This window comes from Echinops telfairi, unplaced genomic scaffold (genome assembly GCF_000313985.2).
Source record: "Echinops telfairi isolate 266 unplaced genomic scaffold, ASM31398v2 ScPeMD7_3533;HRSCAF=4204_0, whole genome shotgun sequence".
NCBI classification, from domain to species: Eukaryota; Metazoa; Chordata; class Mammalia; order Afrosoricida; family Tenrecidae; genus Echinops; species Echinops telfairi.
Window position 1 is genome coordinate 74,237,342 of NW_022107431.1, and position 21,455 is coordinate 74,258,796.

General features: G+C 43.0%; 1 protein-coding gene across 1 annotated transcript; it reads right to left on the minus strand.

The window, feature by feature from the left end:
• Positions 1–8,410: 8,410 nt before the first annotated feature.
• On the minus strand, positions 8,411–15,875 carry NDUFAF4 (NADH:ubiquinone oxidoreductase complex assembly factor 4). Its single transcript, XM_004710934.2, has 3 exons — positions 15,690–15,875; positions 14,848–14,951; positions 8,411–9,352 (listed from the first exon to the last, which is right to left on the minus strand). Exons 1-3 carry the CDS (start codon positions 15,823–15,825, stop codon positions 9,062–9,064), a joined length of 531 nt encoding a protein of 176 aa, XP_004710991.1. The 5' UTR covers positions 15,826–15,875; the 3' UTR covers positions 8,411–9,061.
• Positions 15,876–21,455: the final 5,580 nt, after the last annotated feature.

Genomic DNA, 21,455 nt, shown 5'->3' on the forward strand with positions numbered 1-21,455 from the left:
ATGTCCATTATCAATTTATTAAAATAGAAAAATATTAATTTTACAGAGACCTGTCAGCTGTCATCTTAGCCAGGTTATCAGAGTTAACATTAGCAGTAATTAAACAAATTGGCAGCATGTTCTCGCGCACGTGCAAAAGAATATTCAGAACACCATGGCTAATTTTTTAAGAGAAAGAAAAATAATCAGAAAATAGATAGATAGTTATGCATAATGTAGTCCAGCAGTAAAAATAAATAACTTAGAGCTACATTCATCAACATAGTTGAAGTTCCTAAACAAAAAGTAAGAGAGTGATAAAAACAAAATTCAGAATACTGGTGATCCTCCACAGGATGAAAAATGGGTACAAAACACAGGTTGGAAGTAGCATATAAGGTCACGGTAAGTCAGAGTGTTAGGTTTTGGTTTGGAGCATTTAAGCAACATAGAGACAGCTATCTGGCCAGCTGACTACCTACCATTTGATTGACAGGTGGGGTTCTGTCCCTACATAGTCACAGTCACACAAACTCAAGTTGACATAAACTCTGCCACAATCAATCAACCATGGTTGCTGAAGTACATCAACAAGGTACTGAGAGAAATTCCAGTCAGATTCAGAAGACTGTGTGGGACTACGATATGATACCATTGCTGACATCAGATGAATCTTGGCTGATTGAGAAATGTTTACTTTTGATTTATTGACTATACAAATGCATCCGACTGTATGGATCATAACAAACTATGGATGATATTGCAAAGAATGGGACTTCCAGACCTTTAATTGTACTCACTTGGAACCTTTACAAAGAGCAAGAGGCAGTCATCCAAATACAACAATGGGATGCTGCATAATTTAAAATCAGGAAAATCGTGCATCGGGGTTCTAGCCTTTCACCATATTTATTCAATCTACATGATAAGAAAATATTTCAAGAAGCTGAAGTATAGGAAGAAAATGTGGCATTAGGATTGGAGCAAGCTTTATTAACAACCTGTAATATGCAGATGGCACAACCTGTAATATGCAGATGGCACAACCTGTAATATGCAGATGGCACAACCTGTAATATGCAGATGGCTTGCTGAGAATCAAGAGGACTTCAATTATTTATTGATGAAGATCAAAAACTACAACCTTCAGGATGGACTCCAAGTCAATTCAAATAAAGCCAAAATTCTCATAACTGGACCAATAGATAACACCATGAAAAGTGGGGAAAGATTAATCTTATTAGGGATTGTATTTTATTTGGATTGCAAATAAACACTCATGGAAGCAGTAGTAAAGAAACCAAATGTTGGGCAAATCTTCTGGTCAAGATTTCTTTTGTATTACTATTAATTATTTTATTGGGAGCTCTTACAGATATTATAACAATCCATAATTCAGTTAGATTTAACACGTTAAAGAACAAAGATGTAACTTTGTTTCTGATTCAAGTCATGGAAAATACTTCAATTGCCTCATAGGCGTGTGAAAGCTGGTCAGTGGTTAAGGAAACCCAGAGAAGAGTTCATTTATTTCAATTCTGGTATTGGCAATGAATGTTGTAAGTACCATGAGCTGCTAGAAGAACAGAGAAATCTAAGGATGTACAGCCAGAGTGCTCTTTAGAATTGAGGATGGTGAGACTTCATCCCATGTGATCACGTTATCAGGAGATACCAAGCCCTGGACAAGTACACTCTGCTAGTCAAGCAGACGGTCAGCAAAACAGCGAAGACCCTGATGAGATGGATTGACCAAGTGGGCAAAAAGGGACTCAAACCTAGCACCTGTGAGGCTGGCACAGGTCCAGGCAATATGTTGCTCTATTGTCTATAGACTATGAGTCAGAATGGACTCCAGGGCACCCACAATGACAACTTTAGTGGTTGGCGCATACCTTTGAAGAACAGTTGTATTAACTGGACTTCTTCATAGGTGTAAGGCGCCCTGGTGGCAGTGGCTATGCATTGGGCTGTGAGCTGCATGGTTGGCAGTTTGAAACCTCCAGCAGCTCTGAGGGAGAAAGACTGGGCTTTCTACTCCTGTAAACAATTAGTCTCTAAAACCCACAGGGGCTCGCGGACTCAATGGCCGTGAGTTTCTTTCTAGGCTTATAGGTAATATCCTATCACAGCCAACATTATATTTCTAGATTGATATGGAAATATTCTTTTTAGGATGGCTTCTCAATTCCTCTTCAATTGTGTCTTGTTTTTATTTTGCCTGATTTTCTGTGTAAGAAATCCTGTATAGGTATATCTATAGAGGCTGGATTAATAATTGCCTAGGGACATGGCAGGGAGGTTGGTGAAGAACGGGGTGTTAAATCATTGAGGGCAAGAAAGAAGAAATGTTCTGACATGGATTGTGGCGATGACTGCACAACTCTTCTGAATATAACTGAAGTATTACATTATAAGATCTGTGAATGATATGCCAAGAATTACACTAAAGAAATAAAATTCTGTTACCCTATACCATCTTCCCACCACCTTCCCTAACAAATGTTTTTCAACCTCATCACTTACCATTCACCAGTTTTTACTCTAATCCATTAAACTGGCCTCTTGCTATTTCTCACGTAAGTTAAATATGTTGCTGCCACAGTTAAATAGGTCTTTGCACTTCCTGTGTCCTCTGGCTGGAAAGTGCTTCCGTTTGATATCCACATGGCTCATCCCCTCACTTCCTCCAGTTCTGGCCAGCACGACGCCTTCTTTGAGGGTCCTGGCCAGCGTCCCCTCGCTCGCGCTACAGCCACCAGTGGCAGATTTGTTCCCTTGTATCATTGGAACAGCAAGTAACTCTGAGATGCTGGCCTCTCCAGATACTGCATCCCCAGCATCCAGAAGAGTGCCTGGCACGTAGGAGGTACATCAAATAAACATGTGGTCAAGGGATAGGTAGGGAAATAATTATGAAATACTGACTCAAAGAAATGATTTAAACAGCCAACTTCTTTAAAAAGGTTATTTAGCCTTTTTTTTGGCTTGAACATAATGTTTTAAAGCTATTTTTTAAAGAAAAGCTAGTAAGTCTATATGTATGTTGAGAGTTGGGTCACAAATTTAACCAACCTAGAAGTGGGTTTCTTAAAAATAGAACGTGATGATCTAAATAATTAAAAGTCTCCTTAAGCATGCTGTTTTGAGGTTTTAGAACCTCTTAAATATTATCTGTTTTCAATCTTAACTTTTGGTATTCCACCAGAAATATCAGGGCCATAAATAAAAGAGAACACTATAACAAAAAATTAACTAAGGAGGAAAAAAATCCTCTTTTACTTTGAAGATGTGTATTTCTTGGGAGTGTCTTAGATGGAGGGTAAGCACCTAATAATGACACGGTGAGTGAATAAGGAGATATAAAACCATTTTATAATAATTATTCATCTTGATTTTAAATAAGAAAGTTGAGGTCAAGACTTAATCAGGTGCTTTTATCTACGAAGACTGAGATAATCTCTCTTTCATGGTGTCTCCCCGTACCAAGTGTCAACATTATTTTTCGTTTTCCTTTTAAAAAAGTTTTACTGACATATCATGCACTTCAATAGTTGTTGTAACAAAATTGTACAATTACCACAATCAGTTCCAGAACATTTTCTTCCTTCGTGTACTCACTGCTACCCTGTTTCCCCGAAAATAAGACAGTGTCTTATATTAATTTTTGTTCCCAAAGATGTGCTAGGTCTTATTTTCAGGGGATATCTTATTTTTCCATGAAGAATACAGTACACATTTATTGTTTAGCAAAAAAGGAAATTTATTACCTGTATACGGTACAGTAGTAGTTGCCATCACAAACCAGCAGAACCAGACAATCTGAATCCTACAGTATCAAGAATTTCTTGTTACTACCATTATCTCCATGTACAACAATCTATGGCACATTTGCTTGCACCTCCTGTCTGCTACGGCTGCGCCACGGCCAACAGTGAGCTGCGCGGCGGCACCTGCTGCTACGGTCCAGAATCCAGAGTTACAGTAGCTTCGGGGGCCTTATTATCGGGAGGTCTTATTTTTGGGGGGATGCCTTATATTTCAGCGAGAGGCAAAACTGTAATTAGGTCTTATTTTCGGGGGATGTCTTACTTTCGGGGAAACACGGTCGTAGCTCCCATTTCCCTGACCGCTCCTCCCTCCCATATTCCCACGAAGTCATTAATTACTATCTTCAGTTACTATCTTCACAGATTTTTCTCCCAGTCCTTATTTTTCTATAGCTTGTTTAACCCATATCGCCATCTACTCTTCCCCTGCCACATTATAAGGAACCATATTTAGAACATTTGTCTAATAGAATTATTATTCTTCCTTTGTCTTATTGATGCCACTTTCAGTAAATAGGACTGATACTCATTGTTCATATTGTTTAAGATCTTTTACCTTTTGTTCTTACACACGAATGTGGGTGAATGGCAAAACCCACCTAGTCTTGCTTTCTCAATCTCCACTCCCCCTGGGGAAGCAGTCTCAGAGGGGCTCCAGTAAATAGAGCTGGAAGTCCCTGTGGATTAGCCAGCGCTGTTTCAGTTATGAGATCTCACTAAAATGAAGGTGGGCTGAAAAGAGGCCACAAACTGGAACTTAAAAGCTGGTCTGGCACCATTTCTACCCAATTTTATAGACCTTCTCTCTGCTTTCTGTGAGCAGATGAATACCCCACAGCTCCAGATTTTACTCGGGCTGCTAGTATAGAAAAATATGTATTTTTCTAGTACCCCCAAAGAACCAAATGCATTCCTATCATTGAAATACAACCTAAGAAATTATCCTGTTGTACTTCGCCCTCTAGTGGTAAGGTAGATACATAGGCAAGCCCAGCACTGTCTATGGGAAAAGGTCCTGAGGTTGAAGTGTTCTGGTCAGTAACGAATCATCAAAGATGCAGTGAGCTCCTTCAGTGCACTCACAGAACCTGTACACTTGCCATGGCTATTACAGTGAGTATCAGCCAGTATCTATTACAGGTGCATAAGAGTCTCCCAACTTTAACCAGAGTGCGCCATGGCAGAGGGCCTGAGTCTACATTTCCAGAGCTACACAGGAATTCTCCTATGACCCAAGCCATCTTGCAGGACAATTCATGACTCATAATCCTGTGGCCAGGCAACACAGTGGAGCTCAAGGTTCCGAGGGCAACCTACTGTCTGCTCCTCCACTTACCACACTTACTGCCATGGTCAATAGTGACTCATGGCGACCCTTCAGGACAGGGTAGAGCTGCTGCTTTTGGGTTTCAGCGACATCTCTCTCCTGCCAAGGGTCTGGTGATTTTGAACAGCTGATAATAGTCCTGGTGGTGTAGTGGTTGTGCACTTGGCTGCTAACCACAAGGTCAAGAGTTTGAAACCACCAGCTGCTCTGCCGGAGAAAGAAGAGGTATCCATAAAAAGTTTCTGAAAAACCCGCAGGGGCAGTTCCACTGTCTTTCAGGGTCTCTATGAGCCGGAAGCAACTCAATGGCAGTGAGTCTGAGCTACAGCATGTAGGGAGGCATCCAGAGTTCAATGGAATTCTCCACTTCCATGTGCGAGACCGGGTGTGCTTACCTGTCAATGCACCTCCGGCACAGCCACCAAGCCTGTCAGTAGAGGGCTGCATGCTGCCACGTTGAAGGGATTTCAGCAGTGCCTCAAGGCAGAGAAAGCAGGCCTGGCAATCAATTGCTGAAATTTGGCCAATGAAAACCATATAAATCACGAGGGTCCGATCTGTATCTCACGATGGGGATGGCACAGGCAACTAACACACTGCACCTTGCCAACCAAACAGGTGTGATGGTGCAGAAATGGTAGTGCTCACCAAACACTCCTTGCCATCCAGTCAACTTCAACCCATGGCAGCCCTCCAGGACAGATAAATGCCCCTTTGGGTTCCTTTTCAGGAGCAGAAAGCCTCACCTTTCTCCCTTGGAGAGAGTGGTAGATTAGAACTGCTGACGCTGTGGCTAACAGCCCAACGCTTCCAAATACTTTTACCTGATAAAAACATTTACATGAATTTGAAATGCTATTTTACATTGCTTTACTGCTGTTCACACCAAATATAAACTAGACATGATCTATTCACATAAACTGTACTTGAAAACATGCTTTAGTTTCTTGTAACATAAATGTAATTGGATAGTCTTGACAGCATTTCTGTTCATACAGGGCTAGAAGTCTGGAATCAGGTGCGTGCTGACGGCGTTCTCGTTCCACTGGGGGAAAATCCTTGATTCAGCTTCTCTAGCTTTCTTCTCTGTATTCCTTGGCAACGTCCATTTGGCATCCATCTTTTCCACCAATGGAGTTTGCTCAATTGCCTAACCTGCACAGTCCCTCAAGTGATGGGCTTGGAACACTTTACCCTGGCATTTTTAACACAACACAGCAGCCCTATTCTCACATGGGATTACATCCAGGTATAACCCGAACAAACAGCAGCCATGGGGCCAATTCCAACTCACTGAGATAAACCAACAAGGCCAGGATTTCTACTGAGACATTAACAACCTAAAATTTTACATACCCCAACATTTCTTCTACTCACCTCTGGTACTTTTGTGATGTTTCTTTCAGGTACAATAGGAAAACACCCCATGATCAGGATACGGAACCATCATGTTTCCCAAGCCTATGCGGTGCAGTGTTAGCTGGCCCCATACACAATGGGATAAAAGGCTGCATCGTGTGCTATGTGACTCATATGCCAATAAAACATAGTCTTATTAAAAAAAAAATGTTGTCCACTCCTGCACCATCTCCATGCCCATAAGGTCTGCAGTTCTAATCTACCATCTGCTCCAGGGAGAAAGGTGAGGTTTTCTACTCCTGAAGAGTTAGAATCAGAAATCCACAAGGGCAGTTCTACCCTGTCCTATGGGGTCATTGAGACAGAATCAACATGTATGTTTAAAATAACACATTTCTTACAATTTATGGGTATTACACTGGTTGCCATGCTGACATACACAATCATATACTTAAATCAAAGTTTAAAAAAAACACAAAAATCCATTCTTCCAGAAATCTTAAGAAGTCAGCAGAAATGAATAGTACACAACATTTGAAGAACATACATTCCGAGCCTAGCTATGCTATAAACTAAGAATAATCTTAATTAGGTCTGCTATCTTGTCTCAGGTCCTTTTCGTCAACTGCAATAAATAGCTCCCATTTAGTCCAAAAAGTCTCTTTAATATCTTTGCAGTAACCTTTAGATTTAGGGGATTCCATCTGAGAGAGGAAATTAAATCTTGAGGAGGTTACTATATGTAGTGTAGCAGAGCTACAGCACAATATTGCTAAGATCGAGATCCTGGTACAGTCTAGAATTGCTCGTTTGTTCAATGGGTGGACCAGCACCTTCCTTCCCAGGTACCTTCAAATGATCACATCTTATGCTTTTACTCTTCCTAGTTAGCATCGAAACTACACATGCATTTCAACAATTCTTTTACCATGCTTCTTTTGAACCTCTTTATATAATTTTCTATTTGTCATTAAACAATTTTACAGACAGTTCCCAGACTTACTCATTTCTTTTGTCAAAGCCCAAATCCCAAACTTACTGTTCCTGAGTCAATTCCAACTCACAGTGTCTCTATAAGACAGAGAAGTTACCCATGGGCTTTCCAAAGCTGTATTCACTATGGAAGCAAGTTGCCACATCTTTCTTTGACAAAGTGGCTGGTAGGCTCGAACTGCCAACCTTTATGTTAGCTGCCAATTCATCACTTGGCCTCCAGGATTCATGTGTTACAGTAGTGACTAAGTTCTAACTCATGTGGCAGTTACATAATTTCCTGTCAACTTGCAAAGGGGTGGGGTCTAATATGTCAATCAGGTCACAGCTTGATGACCTCATTTGGAAGCTCAATGGAGATAAATAGTGCACTGGAGGCTAAATACACACTCTCCCTGGAAGACATTCCTGATGACAAGCCACATGGGGCTACACTGATGGAGCCAGAGCCCTGGAGCTGGAGGAGCCACATGGAGACCCACACCAGCGTGGAGAAGCTTCCACTGCCACTGGATCCATAAGACTTTCCACCCACTGGCCCGTGATCTTCCTGCCTTCTGCATCATTGTGTTACATGAGTCTGAAGAGGAATCTAGACTGGTATCAAACATATGGGCTAATACAGACTTACGGACTTGATCTGGGCTGGGCTGTTTTCTTAAAATACAATTACTCTTAATGCAAAGCTCTTTCTTATATGCAAGTGTCTATGAATTTCATTCTCTAGTCAGCCCACACTACCACTCACTGTAGATTCCAATGCACCACAGCCCTTGTGTCAGCGCAGACCTCTGCTAGCTAAGATCTCCAAAAGCTCATCTGGCTGTAGAAGATCAAGCCTTCTTCTACGGAGTTGCAGTTAGATGCACACTGCCAACCTTCCGAGTAGTAAGTAGCCAAGCACCACTCAAGGACCAACATATAAATTTTTGCTTTTCATTTTATTTCTTCTAATTTTGAAGATTGTTAATCCATGCTTAAAGCTAATCCCAAAGAAACCTTCTATGTATTTTTGAAGTAGTTATCAAAACTTTTTCCATTGTTATCCCAACTGCCTTAATTTAGAAAGTACTATTATTCTACCTTACAGTTAGATGTACTTCTCTCTAGAAAGGTCCTGCTTAACACAATGGATGTATTGCATTGTTATAAGAGATGTAAGAGCACCCAACAAAATGATTAAAAAAAGAACGGACTTAACAGTCAAGTTCCTCTGCTTTTACTAGCCACCTAAACTAAAGTGAGATGGTGAGGGATTCACGACACCCACAAGGGACAATGACCAAATTAAAAGCTGCTATGTGCCTAAAATAACACATTTCTTATAATTTACGGATATTACATTGATTTGTCATGCTGACACATACAATCATATACTTAAATCACATTAAAGTCAAAAGAACAAAAAACACATTCTCCCAGAAATCTTAAGAGGTCAGCAGAAAAGAATAAACAGTGCGTTATCTGGAGTTTTAAATGTTCAGCCTTTCATATAAATTAATATGCTAAAAATGTAGAAATAAGTAGGAAAGGGGATGGAGGGTAGACAGGAAGAGTAACTTCATGATTTTCTTCATTCTGGGGGTAAGGCCTTCCTGTCTTCAGGATGAAAGACTTTCACTTCAAAAGTAACAAAGTATCTGAGAAGTGAAATTACATCTTTCAGGTCTAGGTGGTATTCTTGTGCTATTTTCTCAGCAGTCCACGTGTCTGGATGGAGTTTATGGTTGTTGAGAAGTGTCAGTGCCTCCACAATGGACACTTTGCCCTTGGGAATGTTCACAAGATCCAAGGTATCAAAGGGATGAGGACCTTTTGGCATTCGGAACTCCTTGGGTTCTTGATGCGTTCTATCATCTTTCACCTAGTAAGCAAAGAAAAAAAGATGAGAAACAAACCCTACTTCTAATACCTCTATTACCACTCTTGAAATAATTATCTATACTTTATTTTATATATACGTACATATTATATATACATACCTCCTTTAACCTTATTTTCTCATCATGATGAGTCCTATTTCGAAGAAACCCGTGCCATAGATTCCTCTACCCTTAAACCATCATTAATAAATTTAGTTAGTTCTAGAAAACAATATTTGATCATGTGCCATTCGATGACCAGACTATTCGTGTGTATTAGAAGAACAAGAAAGGAAGAGAATTAGATCTAAAAATTACATCTGCTTTAAAAGCACAGGATTCTGATTCTGCCCTAACAGTTATATCAATAACTTTTTGTTGAGTGTCCCCTAAAATTCTTGAACTAATTTAAATAATTGTGATGGACACGACTCCTTCTTCACAGGAAATAAACAGCCCCAATGCCACACACAGAAGTAGTAGTGTAAACAATGGGTGCCTACCCATCCTCACTGGCCCCCTGCATCTGTGTTCCATCCTGTTATCTCGCGATGCCAATCATTCTTTTTCATTTCCAACTGTATCTTGTCTGTTGCTGCTTTCAGCTCAAAATAGTAAAATGCTGTAGCTGCAACCATTAAAATATATTTTCAAAACCCCCAAACACTGTTAGGGCTATTTTCATTTTAGTTGTGATTTCAGAGATAATGAAATCTTTGCCATCTCTAATGATCTTCTAGTAGTTAAACCCAAAGGGCATTTCTTGAACTCACTAGAACTGGCTCAAGCAAAACACAACTGTGAGGATGGTGCAGGTCCAGGCAACGTTGTGTTGTTGCACACTGGGCCGCCCTGACCTGACGGCATCTAGCACATCACCATTACAGCATCTAGCATCACTCCTATAGACCTGTGACCATCTTCCTCTCCATGTCTGTGCCCGTCCTCTTCTGAGTCCCGTCTGCCCTCCGCTGGCTCCTTTCTGGTTTTCTTTGAGGACCCTTCTCTGCTGCTGCTCCACAAATGATGTGTTCCTCTGGCTTGGCCTCTCACGCTCCCTTAGCTTAGAGCACAATCTTATGTTCATCACTTTCAAATATGTGATCTCAGACCAACATCTTTCTCCAGACCTTAATCCCCATTGCCTAATGGGCATCTCCCATGTATGTGGGGTCTTCAAAAAAGTTCATGAAAAAAAGTATTGTGAAAAAACTAGGCATAAATTAAAAAATTTTTTTCTGGCACCAAAATAAACTTGGACTACATTGTGATAATATGTCTGGAGGGGATCTCACAGGAGGCACTAAGAAAGATAAGGTATCAATTTGAAACAAGAGTTCGGTTAAAATTGAAGTAAGAATTCTCATCAAATCCAGGGAGAAACTTGGGAAGAATTGTGAAACACCTGTTGCTCTACAAAGAGGTTGCGGGAACAAAGCCCACGTAAACCAGCAGTGTCTACAAACGAACCATTCATTTGACGTAGTCATGAGAAACCCTGAAGATGAAGCCCACAGCAGCGAACCGCCCACATGAACTGTAGAGGAAACAGTTAGTCTTGGTCACGGCCTACGATTAGCAGTAGAAAAATAGCCATGCCATACACTACAAAATTGGTTCAGTTCACACATTTTGACCAAAAAAAATCAAAGTTGAACAAACATCCTACCCCAATGGCTGCCTGAACTGCTGCACCCAGAGCAGATGCTGACAAGAACAGAACTTTCTAAGGAATTTTAAACAAGTGGGATCATGATCCTAAAGCACTTCTTGGAAGAACTGTAACATATGAAACGTCGTCGTTTTACTGCTACTTCCTGAAGACAAAACAATGGCTACTAAACGGCAGAAGTGGTTCAAAATGAGAGAGCCGGTGAGGAGCAGAGCTCATGGGAACGGTATTTTGGGATGCTCAAGGCATTCCTAGAGGGCCAAAGAATGGTAGCATCTGCCTATCAGGAGTGTGTGTGTTGAAAGTTAGCCAAAGCTTTTGCATAAAAAGGAAAAAAGTCAAGGAAAGTCCTATCAGAGTCTTCCTCTAGGACAATATTCCTGCTTAGTTTTCCCATCAAACAAGGGCAGTTTTGTAAGTTTCAATGGGAAATCATTAGGGATTCACCTGACAGTTCAGATTTGGTTTGTTTCCACTTCTTTTTCTTTCCCAATATTTTTTTAAATCCTTAGAGGGCACCATTTTCCTCCAGTCATTAAGCTTAAAAGGTCTGATTACATGGTTCAATGCCTAGGGTCCTCAGTTTTTTAGGGGTCAGTGTCTAGAAGTTAATACAGCTTAAGTTGAGAGTAAAGTTTTATTTTTTTCCTTTTAATTCCATTTCCCCAAGATCGTTCTGATGTCTCCTTGTGTGACTTCAGAATCGACAATTAGACAAACAACCAAGTCCACCACTACTGAGCCAATTCCACTTCAGAAGAGCCCTTTATAAAAGGTGTCCAGGACTGTCAATCTTTGAAGGAGCAGACAGCTTCAGCTTTCTCCCACAGAGCAACTGGTGGGTTTGATCCGATGATTTTGCAGTCAGCCCAACACCTACCCCATAGTGCTAAAATGGAATGTGTCCCTTTCCTTTGGAAATCCAGTTCCACCCACTCCTGTATTCCCAACCAGTGACTGACCATGTTTCTCTTCCTTGCCCCAAACTAGGGCGCTTCGGACACTATCCTCTTATTTTCTATTTCACGACCAAATCCTGTTACTTCTGTCAGTTACGTTTATCTCAAGCCATTCACTGCTCGTCACTTTAGCCTCAGCCACATCTCTTAGAGAAATGATTGCAAAAGCCTCCTTTCCACTGGTCTTCCATGACTGGATAAAATCTACTTTGTTCCCTTCCAGCCTACTCTCCAAACCGTCCATTATGAAGCAAATGCAATGCCACTGTTTAGCACTAAATTCTTCAACGACTTCCATTTTCCTCAGGTAAAAATCCAAATTCTTTAACAAGGCAAATAAGGACCTCTGGGATCTGATCCTACCACCCCCTCTCAAACAAACAAGAAGTCAAACTCACTGCTATTGAGTGATTCTGATGCATACTGACCCTGCAGTATGGGACAGAATTACTCTTGTGAGGTTCCAAGACTCTAACTACTGAAATAGCCCCATTTCTCCCATGGAGTGACTAGTGGTTTTGAACTACTGACCTTATGGTTAGTAACTCAAGGCATAACCACTGCGCTATGAAAGCTCCTGATACCACACCTCTCCCACATGCTCCTAAGCACGGATCTGTGGCTACACAATGAGCAGCTAACAAGGTCAGCAGTTTGAAACTACCAACCACTCTACCGGAAAAAGATGAGGCTTTCTACTACCATAAGGAGTTAAGAGTCTCAGAAACCCACAAGGGTGGTTCTACCCTGTTCTATAACGTCTGTGAGTTGGTATCACCTCTACAGCAGTAAGATTTTGTTTTTTCAGTTTTACATCAAACCACAGCGCCAGACCCTCACGGAAACTAACACAATCAAGTCCATATTGGGATCTGTTGTGCGTAGCCCCATGCAGCTGTAAGAATAAGGTGGCGTGAAATCTTCTTACTCATGCCCCAGCCCCTATGCAAGTGCTTGGATGTTTCGTCTGGGTGTGGCCTACTTCCTGTATTAGCAGACACTGCACAAAGCTTGCTTGCTTGTTTTTTGCTAGGTCTAAACTGGCTCATCGACTCTGGTTCTTTGCATTTGAATCAATAGCCTGCCATATTGCCTGCTGATCCCAGAAGTCATTAGAGGCCTGCGACCTAACCTGCCAGCCATTCATCTCCAGTCACAAGCCTGGCACGATGACTTTGGTTTCATCCAATCTGCAGCCAACAGCCTGCGAGGACTTGGAAACATGCTACGTGAGCCATTTTCTTTATACAAATTCCTCTCTTTATATGATAGTAATTTTGCTTCTCTAGAGAACCCAGTTAGATACACAGTGGGCCCATATTTTATCTACTTGATAAAACCAAACCAAACCCTTTCCATTTGAGTCAATTCCAACTCAGAGATCCTACAAAGGGTTTCTGAGACTATAAGTCTTTATAAAAGAAGATAGTCTCATCTTTCTCTCATAGTGACTGGTGGGTTAGAACCTCCAACCTTGCAATCAGTCTAGCCTGCCTTAAAGAGGAAAAAAGTCAATATATCTGAGAATTGTGAATAGCCAATTTAAAAATGTAAAAAAAAGCTAATCAACAACAAAGTTACTTATGACAGGCACAATGCCATTACTGTCTAGAGGCATTACAAATTGTCAAAATTCTTAATGGCTCCAATTAAACATACATAAAGAATCTAATCCGTGAAGTCAATCTGTTAAAAACTATCTCTCCCTTCAATGAGTTTCCTACTCACTGCCCTTGTAATAATAATACTATGTACCTCTTTATGTATTATACTGTGTATCAGTGTCTTAAACATAAAGAAGTTAATAATTTAGTACAACATGAAAACACTTGACCTATGAGTGCAACACCAGTCTATAAAAAAAACCACGACAGAGATGTGTGCATGTGATGAATAAAATCTATCACTGCTGCTAGGCACAACTAATAAACTTTATTTACTTGCATGTTTTCTTCTCCTCTTCAGTTAACATTACATTATTAACCATGTCTGTACAAAATCTCTCTACTGTTTATCTAGAGAAAGAACCAGAGAACTTCAGAATAAAAAATTACAGCCGAGGAGTCAAAGTTGGCGCTTCCCTCCTGCCCACACGCTCATCTGTTTCATCCCATCTCTTCCTCTGGGTCCACATTTACATGCCGCTTTTTCAGAAACCATCCCGATCAGCCAATGCAATCGAGGCCTCTCTGGCAAACTCTCAGGGCAGGGGGTGGGGAGATGAAGCCGTTTGCTCCTGTAAAAATGTATAGCCTTTACAAATGCCTATTCATCTTCACAGATGCATCATGAATTACATACTTAACAACTACTCATCTGTTTAATGTCTGTGCTTCTCATAACACTGTAAGCACTATGAGAGCAAGGATGAGGTCTGCTGTGTTCATGCCATTCTGCTCAGGACTTAAATACAGATCCCATTCCCAATAGATTCTAAGTTTATATATTTTATCTGGATTATGTCCTCAAAAAAAAATACTAATGGAGTAGCTTCACTTCCATCAACAAGTTAAGAATATTAAAGTATTCTTTTGCTCACTCAAATGAAAACACTGGAATTGCCTTAACAAATCACACAAAACCTGAAGTTGATACAGGATTCAATCAACACTTTTACAAGTCTTTGAAAAATTCTGAAAATATCCATTGAGCCAAGGCCCTGTGCCAAGGTAGTTCTCTCATCAAAATCAAGCTGGCATGTTCCCACCCGGGAGCGCTCACCGTCCACCGTCCGGTTCGCACTTGTCACAGGTCTCTTCATCACAGACAGCATTTCCAGAGGGCAGAGATCAAGCAATGAATCATTTTCCTACAGAGAACCCATAAAGGTTCAGGTGCTTATTTACTTAATTAAAACATACATTACCTCAATAGAAGACACAGGATCTTTGGAATCAACATAAACATTTTTTAATAATGAAAGAAGCTTGTCGTCTTTTCTGGCAATCTCTCCCTTAATTTCTGAATGGCCTAAGGAGGAGGCAAAAGCACATTAAATAAAGTATCTTCAAAGTTCCTTTAAGATCCTAAACACAACACAAAGCATCCATTTTTAAGTTCTTTTAAAACATAAACGTAAATTGCTTATAAGGTACGGATTTTACGGGTAAATCAGAGTAGTAGGTCAGGCTCAGCCTCTTCCCTTCAGTGAAGGCCTCTGGGGAAAATGACGACAGCAGGGGCAACAGTCATTCCCTTCAAACGCACACGATCTCGTCTGATTCCCTGCTCTCTAACTCACTCATCCCCACCGAGCCGATTCCGACGCAGCGATCTCACGGGGCGGAGCCAGACTAGACTGTCCCTGCGGGTTTCCGAGACTCTTCACGCGAGTAGAAAGCCTCATCTCCCTCCCGAGGGGCGGCTGGTTTTGAACTGCTGACCTTGCCGTTCGCAGCCCAACGCGTCACCACGACGCCACGGGTGCTAGAGGCTCCACTACACTTCACGGAACATTAAGGAGAAACGCCGACCACGGCGCTCTACCAGGCTGGGAGAAGGCACGCCGCCGGCGCGGGCGCCAAGGGCACAACCTCAAAGTCAGCGGCCATGGATGGCTGCGCCGAGCCCGCGCCCCTCCGGCCCAGCGACCGAGCCCGCGCCTCTCCGGCCCGGCGACCGAGCCGGGTGGCGGCGGCCCCCCAGGGTCCAGTGGTCACCGGCCGGGCCCACGCGCGGAACCGCCCCGCCCGCCCTCGCGCCACTCACGGCTCATCCCCTCTCGAAACAGGTTCTTGGTGGAGGGATGCTTGGGAGCGAGGGAGGGTTTCAGTTTGCTGATTTCCCGTTCCGCTCGGTTCTCTAAATTGAAGTTCCTGATGGCGCGAGTCACAGAGCCCCCCATGTCCGCCGAGCATGCTGTCCTCAGGCTCTCGCGGCACGTGGGGAAACGCCGGCGTCCTGCCGGCAGGCCCCGGGGCGCACGGAGCATGCGCCGGCCGGGGCTGGCGGGGTAGCGCGCTCGGAGGGCGCGCTCAATGCGTGTCTGTTGCCCTCTGGTGGTTGGGAGGCCACATGTCTATTCCAGAACCAGAAGTAGCGCCTTTGGCTTCCTCCCACCAGGGACTGCTTCCCAGGTGCAGGCGCGCGCAATCGCATCTCCTAAGGCTTCCTGGAATCACCTGGGACCCTTAAACCAATTCCATTTCCAGCCCCACCTGAGGTTTTCTGACTTATCGGCAGAGTGAAGCATGAGCAATCTTTAAAAGCTCCCCTCGTGATTCCAAACTGCAATCTAAGTTGAAAATGAAAGCCTTATTGAAATACTGATGGGAGAAAGACAAGGCTTTCTACTCAGAAACCCACAGAGGCACTTCTACCCTGTGACTCGAAGGTAGTGAGTTTGTTTTTGAGTTTAGGGAAGCAGGCCTTGAAGTTGTTTCACAGGTCAATGTCACCACGACACGAGGCCAATAAAAAAGAGAACTAATTACATATTAATCCAAAAAGATGTTTATCTCTTTTATTGATTATACAAAGGTATTTATTTGGCTATGTGGATCACAACAAATTATGGACAACGTTGCAAACATTGAGGATTCCAGAACACTTAATTGTGTGTATGTGGAACCTATCACAAGCAGGGAATGTCCAACCCTTGGCCTTATGTTGCAAAATTCCCAATACCAGCTAATACCACACACCTCACCTAAGAGAAGCTGTTCCAGCCATTACATTAGGGATGAGTTAATGTTTGACCAAATATAGGAGGCTAATTTTGAAGTTGATAACTTTGCATGGCTTGTGAATGATGTTACAAACATCCAAATGGCCCTTGGCATAAAAAAGGCTCTGCATAAACCAAGAGACAGTCATTTGAACAAAACAATGAGGAAACGTGTGTGCTGGGATTGTAAGGATACAATACTATACTTATTCAGCCTGTATGCTGAGCAGGTCATTTGAGAAGCTGGTCTATATGACAAGCACAACATCAGGATTGGAGGAAGACATTAACAATAGGGGGAATGCAGATGACACACCGTGCTTTCTGGAAAGCAAGCCAACTAATCCATTGCCATGGAGTCAATGCTGACTCAGAGTGATCCCTGTGGGTTTCCGAAACTAACTGCTTAGGGGAGTAGAAAGCCCAATCTGTCTCTGCACAACTGCTGCTGGTTTCCACTTGCTGACCAGGCGGATGGAAGCCCACGCTGTAACCCCTACATTACCAGGGCTCCACTTTTGCAAGCAAAGAGGACTTAATGCCCTGACGGATGAAGCTCACACACTACAGCCTTCCGTATGGATTACATCACAACATACCAAAAAATAACCCTAATCTGACAACCAAAAATCCGCATCACGATAAAGGAAAATATTTTGTTATCAAAGATTTAATTTGATTGCATTCACAACACCAATGCAAGTGGCAGTCAAGACATCAGACAACTTGCCTTGTGCAAATCTTTTGCAAAAGATCTCTGTGAAGTGTTAAAAAGGCTACTTTGAGGACAACCTCACAGCCATCAGTGCATTACACCTCATTGTGACCATATGGGACAAAACAGAACTGCCTCTGGATTTCTGAGAGCAAAAAGAGAGCCACATCTTTCTCCTGTGGTGTGGCTGGAGGAAGGGCTCACCATGTGGCTGGCAGTCCAGAGCATAGTCACCACCGCCCCAGGGCTCCTGCTTTGAGGACAAGGGGAGTCTCATTCAAGTTTGGATATTCTCAGCAGCTTCAGGGGCATGTGAAAGCTAGACGATGGCGGAGGAAAACTGAAGAATCGATGCCTTTGAACCACGGCCGTGGCAAAGAACATTGAGGATACTGTGGACTGCCAGAAGAACTGCATCTGCTTTGGAAGAGGGCAGCCAGAAGTGATGATGGCGAGACTTGTCCCCGGAGAAGGATATCGAAAGAGGAAAACCCTCCCTCCAGGGGATGGACGGCCACAGGGGCTGTAGCAATGAGCTCAAACATGGCAACCCTTGTGAGGGCAGCGTTGGATTCAGCAGTGCTTTCTTCTGTTGGACAGAAGGTCCCTAGGAGCCAATGACAGCGATTATACCAAGGATTATACCACAATCCTGCAGTGATTGAAATGCTTGGCTGCTAACTAAAAGGAGGGCCAGTCAAACCCACCAGCTTTTGGGAGAAAGACGTGCAGTTGGACTTGCTAAAGAGTCCGTCCTTGGAACCCTCGGGGGCAGTTGCACGATTGAGCTGCAATGCATCCCAGGGGTTGGGCGTGCGTGTGGGGTCTTTGAGCGCTGCACCACAATCAAGGAGAGTTCTAATGTTGCCCATTCTGCCCATTGCTTTTATGACGGGGAAAATAGTGAAAGTATACGCCTTCTCGACAAATGTTTGTTCTCGTTGACTTTTTAAAATGGTCCCTTATTTTTCTGTCCCCCTGCCTGCTGCATTTCTTGCCACACAGCCTCATTTTCAGTTAGCACTTACATCCCCCTCATAACTTTTCATCTGACCTAACAGTGTTGATATCCATTGTGTTTCCCTTTCTCGTCTATTTTTCCACTAACTTGTCTTGTTGTTACTTACTATCAAACACGTAGTTACTGCGCCACTCTCTAGCCTTTTGTTTCTTTCTTTAAAGCCAAAAGGGACCTCCATATAACTTAATGAATGGAACAGGGAATAAAAGTTTAGAAGAAAAATTAGTGTTGTTGTATTCTCTTTTTCCCTCCACTTCTCTCTCTCTCTCTTGCTCACTCTCACCCCTCTCTTCCTTCATTTTTCAATGGACTACTATTGCCAGCATACAAGAGGTTCCGTCACTGTTTAAGTCAAAGACAAAGACCAGGCTGATTCGATAAAGTCTAAGTTTATTCCTGCGAGTGGTAACAGAAGGAAACCGTGGGGTTTCTACCTCCAAATGGTCTCAAAATTCTAGTGAAAATCAAGAAAGTTATAAATCTTAAACTATGTGACAAAAGAAGGTTTTCAGCAACGATTACAGGAAGAGATTAGCAGGTTTTCACAATGACCACATGATACAGTGGTCTCAGGATGGCAGGTTTTAGGATGACCATTAGTAAATTATGTCTACCTACAGTTCTCCAGGGACCCTCAGACCACCATTCCCTGAAGCCTCGTGCATATTGTTTATCAAAATTGGGGATGCTTCCATGCCTGGCCTTCTAGACCACCACCCCTGAAGCCTCTGAATGAGGCTGCTTCGAGCCTGGTTACATATCTTAATGGTTTTGCTAGCCTCCTTTCTGGTTCAGGACATCCTTACTGACTAAGCTTAAAAGGAATGTTTACTGCAAGGGAGGAGAGAATTACCTTTCGGACTTTGAACAAACTCACTCTTAAATGATGCTATATATCTAGTTTTGTGACCCACAATAGGCTCTTTTACTTCCTCTGTCATGACGTTGGTGCTGCTGTCACTTAAGAGTTCTTTAGAAATATTGTGAGTGTTCTAGAATCCAAGAAACTGACAAGGAAGCAGCAGGTTTCCCAGAGCACAGTATTTTCACAGACTGTGGTGCCAGATCTATTTTAGTGCCCTGGGTTCTGTGGAGTAAGTGAAGTAGATGGTTTGAAATACATTAAAATCAAGGAAAGAATTGAAATAAAATAATGAAAGAAAGAGGCGATTCTACATGCAGAAAAAGAAAGTGACCGTTAGTCGCAGTGAGAGCCCTGCAAAGAACACAGTTCTGATGACAGACTCTCTTGAAACTTTTTGCCTAGATGAGTTAATGGTGAGTCTTTTGTGTGCCTAAAACCTGTGTTCTTTGGCTGCGTCAGTTTGGAAGTTATCCTGAAGGTGGCAGGCTGCTCCAAGATTTCCCTGTCTGAGCCTTTTCGGCGTTCCTAATTCAAAGTTTTAATCATGGCCCTTGCTATCTCTGGGAGTGCCGAGACATGTTCGTCTGCCCACCCTTTGCACCGCCAATAGTTAGGGCAATAGTTCTTCTCACTGCCTGTGAACGTGTTTCACACGGGGAAAGGTCATTTTCATAAAAGTTCACCATCCTTCTGGCAGCACGACAAAGTCCCATTCGACAGAAGTTGCAGCAAGTGTTTGAGGCTCCGGAGACGACGGCCTGGCTTCATCCCTGGAGTTCCCATGTCCAGGGACAGCTTGGTTTCAACAGTTAAGGAGCTGCTTTGCCTGTCCCTGACCTTGGGGTGCTCAGGCTCTTAGGGGGCAGAACAAAGGCGGGCATGGCCCTCAAGAAACATCATCGTGGGAATGCAACCAGAACCACCAGAGCATGAGCCAGTGCCAGCTTTTCCTGTCAAGACACATACAGTAACCGAAAGTCTGGATTCAGAAGTCCCTGGAGGCTGACAGTAAGGGTTAGAGCCAGATTCCCAAGACAAGTGTAACTGAGATGCTACTCAGAAGGAAGTGTCTCTGAATTGAGTGATATGATGGGGAGTGTGGTGAAGAGAAATTGTTTAGTTTGGCTCATCTGTCGATAGCCCCGGGAACCCCCACAACAAGATGAGATGGGCATGCAAATAAAGTGTATGGGACTGGAATGAGGGGATGGGTCAGTTTTGCCATTAGACTGGGTATAAAGTGAGTCATCTCGGAACAAAAACAGAGAATCCCTTTAGGCCTTATTCAGCAGGAAAGAAGCTTTGTGGCATAGTGGTTATATGTTAGTGTGCTAATTGCAAGGTCAGCCGTTCAAAACCATCAGCCGCTCCATGGGGAAAGACAGGGCTTTCTACTCCTTAAAGCCTAACTGTCTCAGAATGCCCACGGGAAGCTCTACCCTGCCCTAAAGGGTCGCTATGAGTGAACATCGACTCTTTGGCAGTGAGGATGGTTTAGAAGCAAAGAGCAGAAGACAGTGTTCATTAAGATTGATGTGTAAAGCTGACATGGAGCAGGGATTTGCTGGTGGGCACTTCTTCAATTGCTTTTGTAGGGGAAGAATTCCAGCACAACCATGTTATATATGCAATTTCATGTGATGTACAATGAAGGATGAAAAGATGGCAAAGATGATTAAAGCTCCACGCTGGGGTATGTTTTTCAGTGCACTACGGAGCCCTACTAGGTCTGTGATTCGAACTCACCAGCAGCTCCTTGGAAGAAAGATGAGTTGTCCACTCCTGTACAGCTTCTGAACCCCTACGGTGTTGCTCTGAGTCAGAGCTCCCATGGCAGAGGGGTTAATGCCGCTAGGGTCCCTAGACCTGTGGTTTATGATCGCTTTTTCTGTAGCTTTTGGTTGCTATCAGCAGGTCTTCTAACTAGCTGGTTCTCCAAAAGTGTGTTTTCCTTCTGCCCTTATCTTACTGGGAGGAACTTTGTAAAACTCTTCCAAAGCACCATCAGGTCCGTGAGGAGCCCTGGGGCTCAGGGGGATTTGTGTTCAGTTGCTAACCTGAAGGTTAGCTGGTGGAACATGACCGGCCTCTCCTGAAGAGAAAGGTCAGGGATTCTGCTCCCATAAAGGTGTACACCCTGGGAAACCCTAAGAGGAAACCCTACTCTGTCCTATATATAGGGTGGCCTTGGGTTGGGATTTACCCAA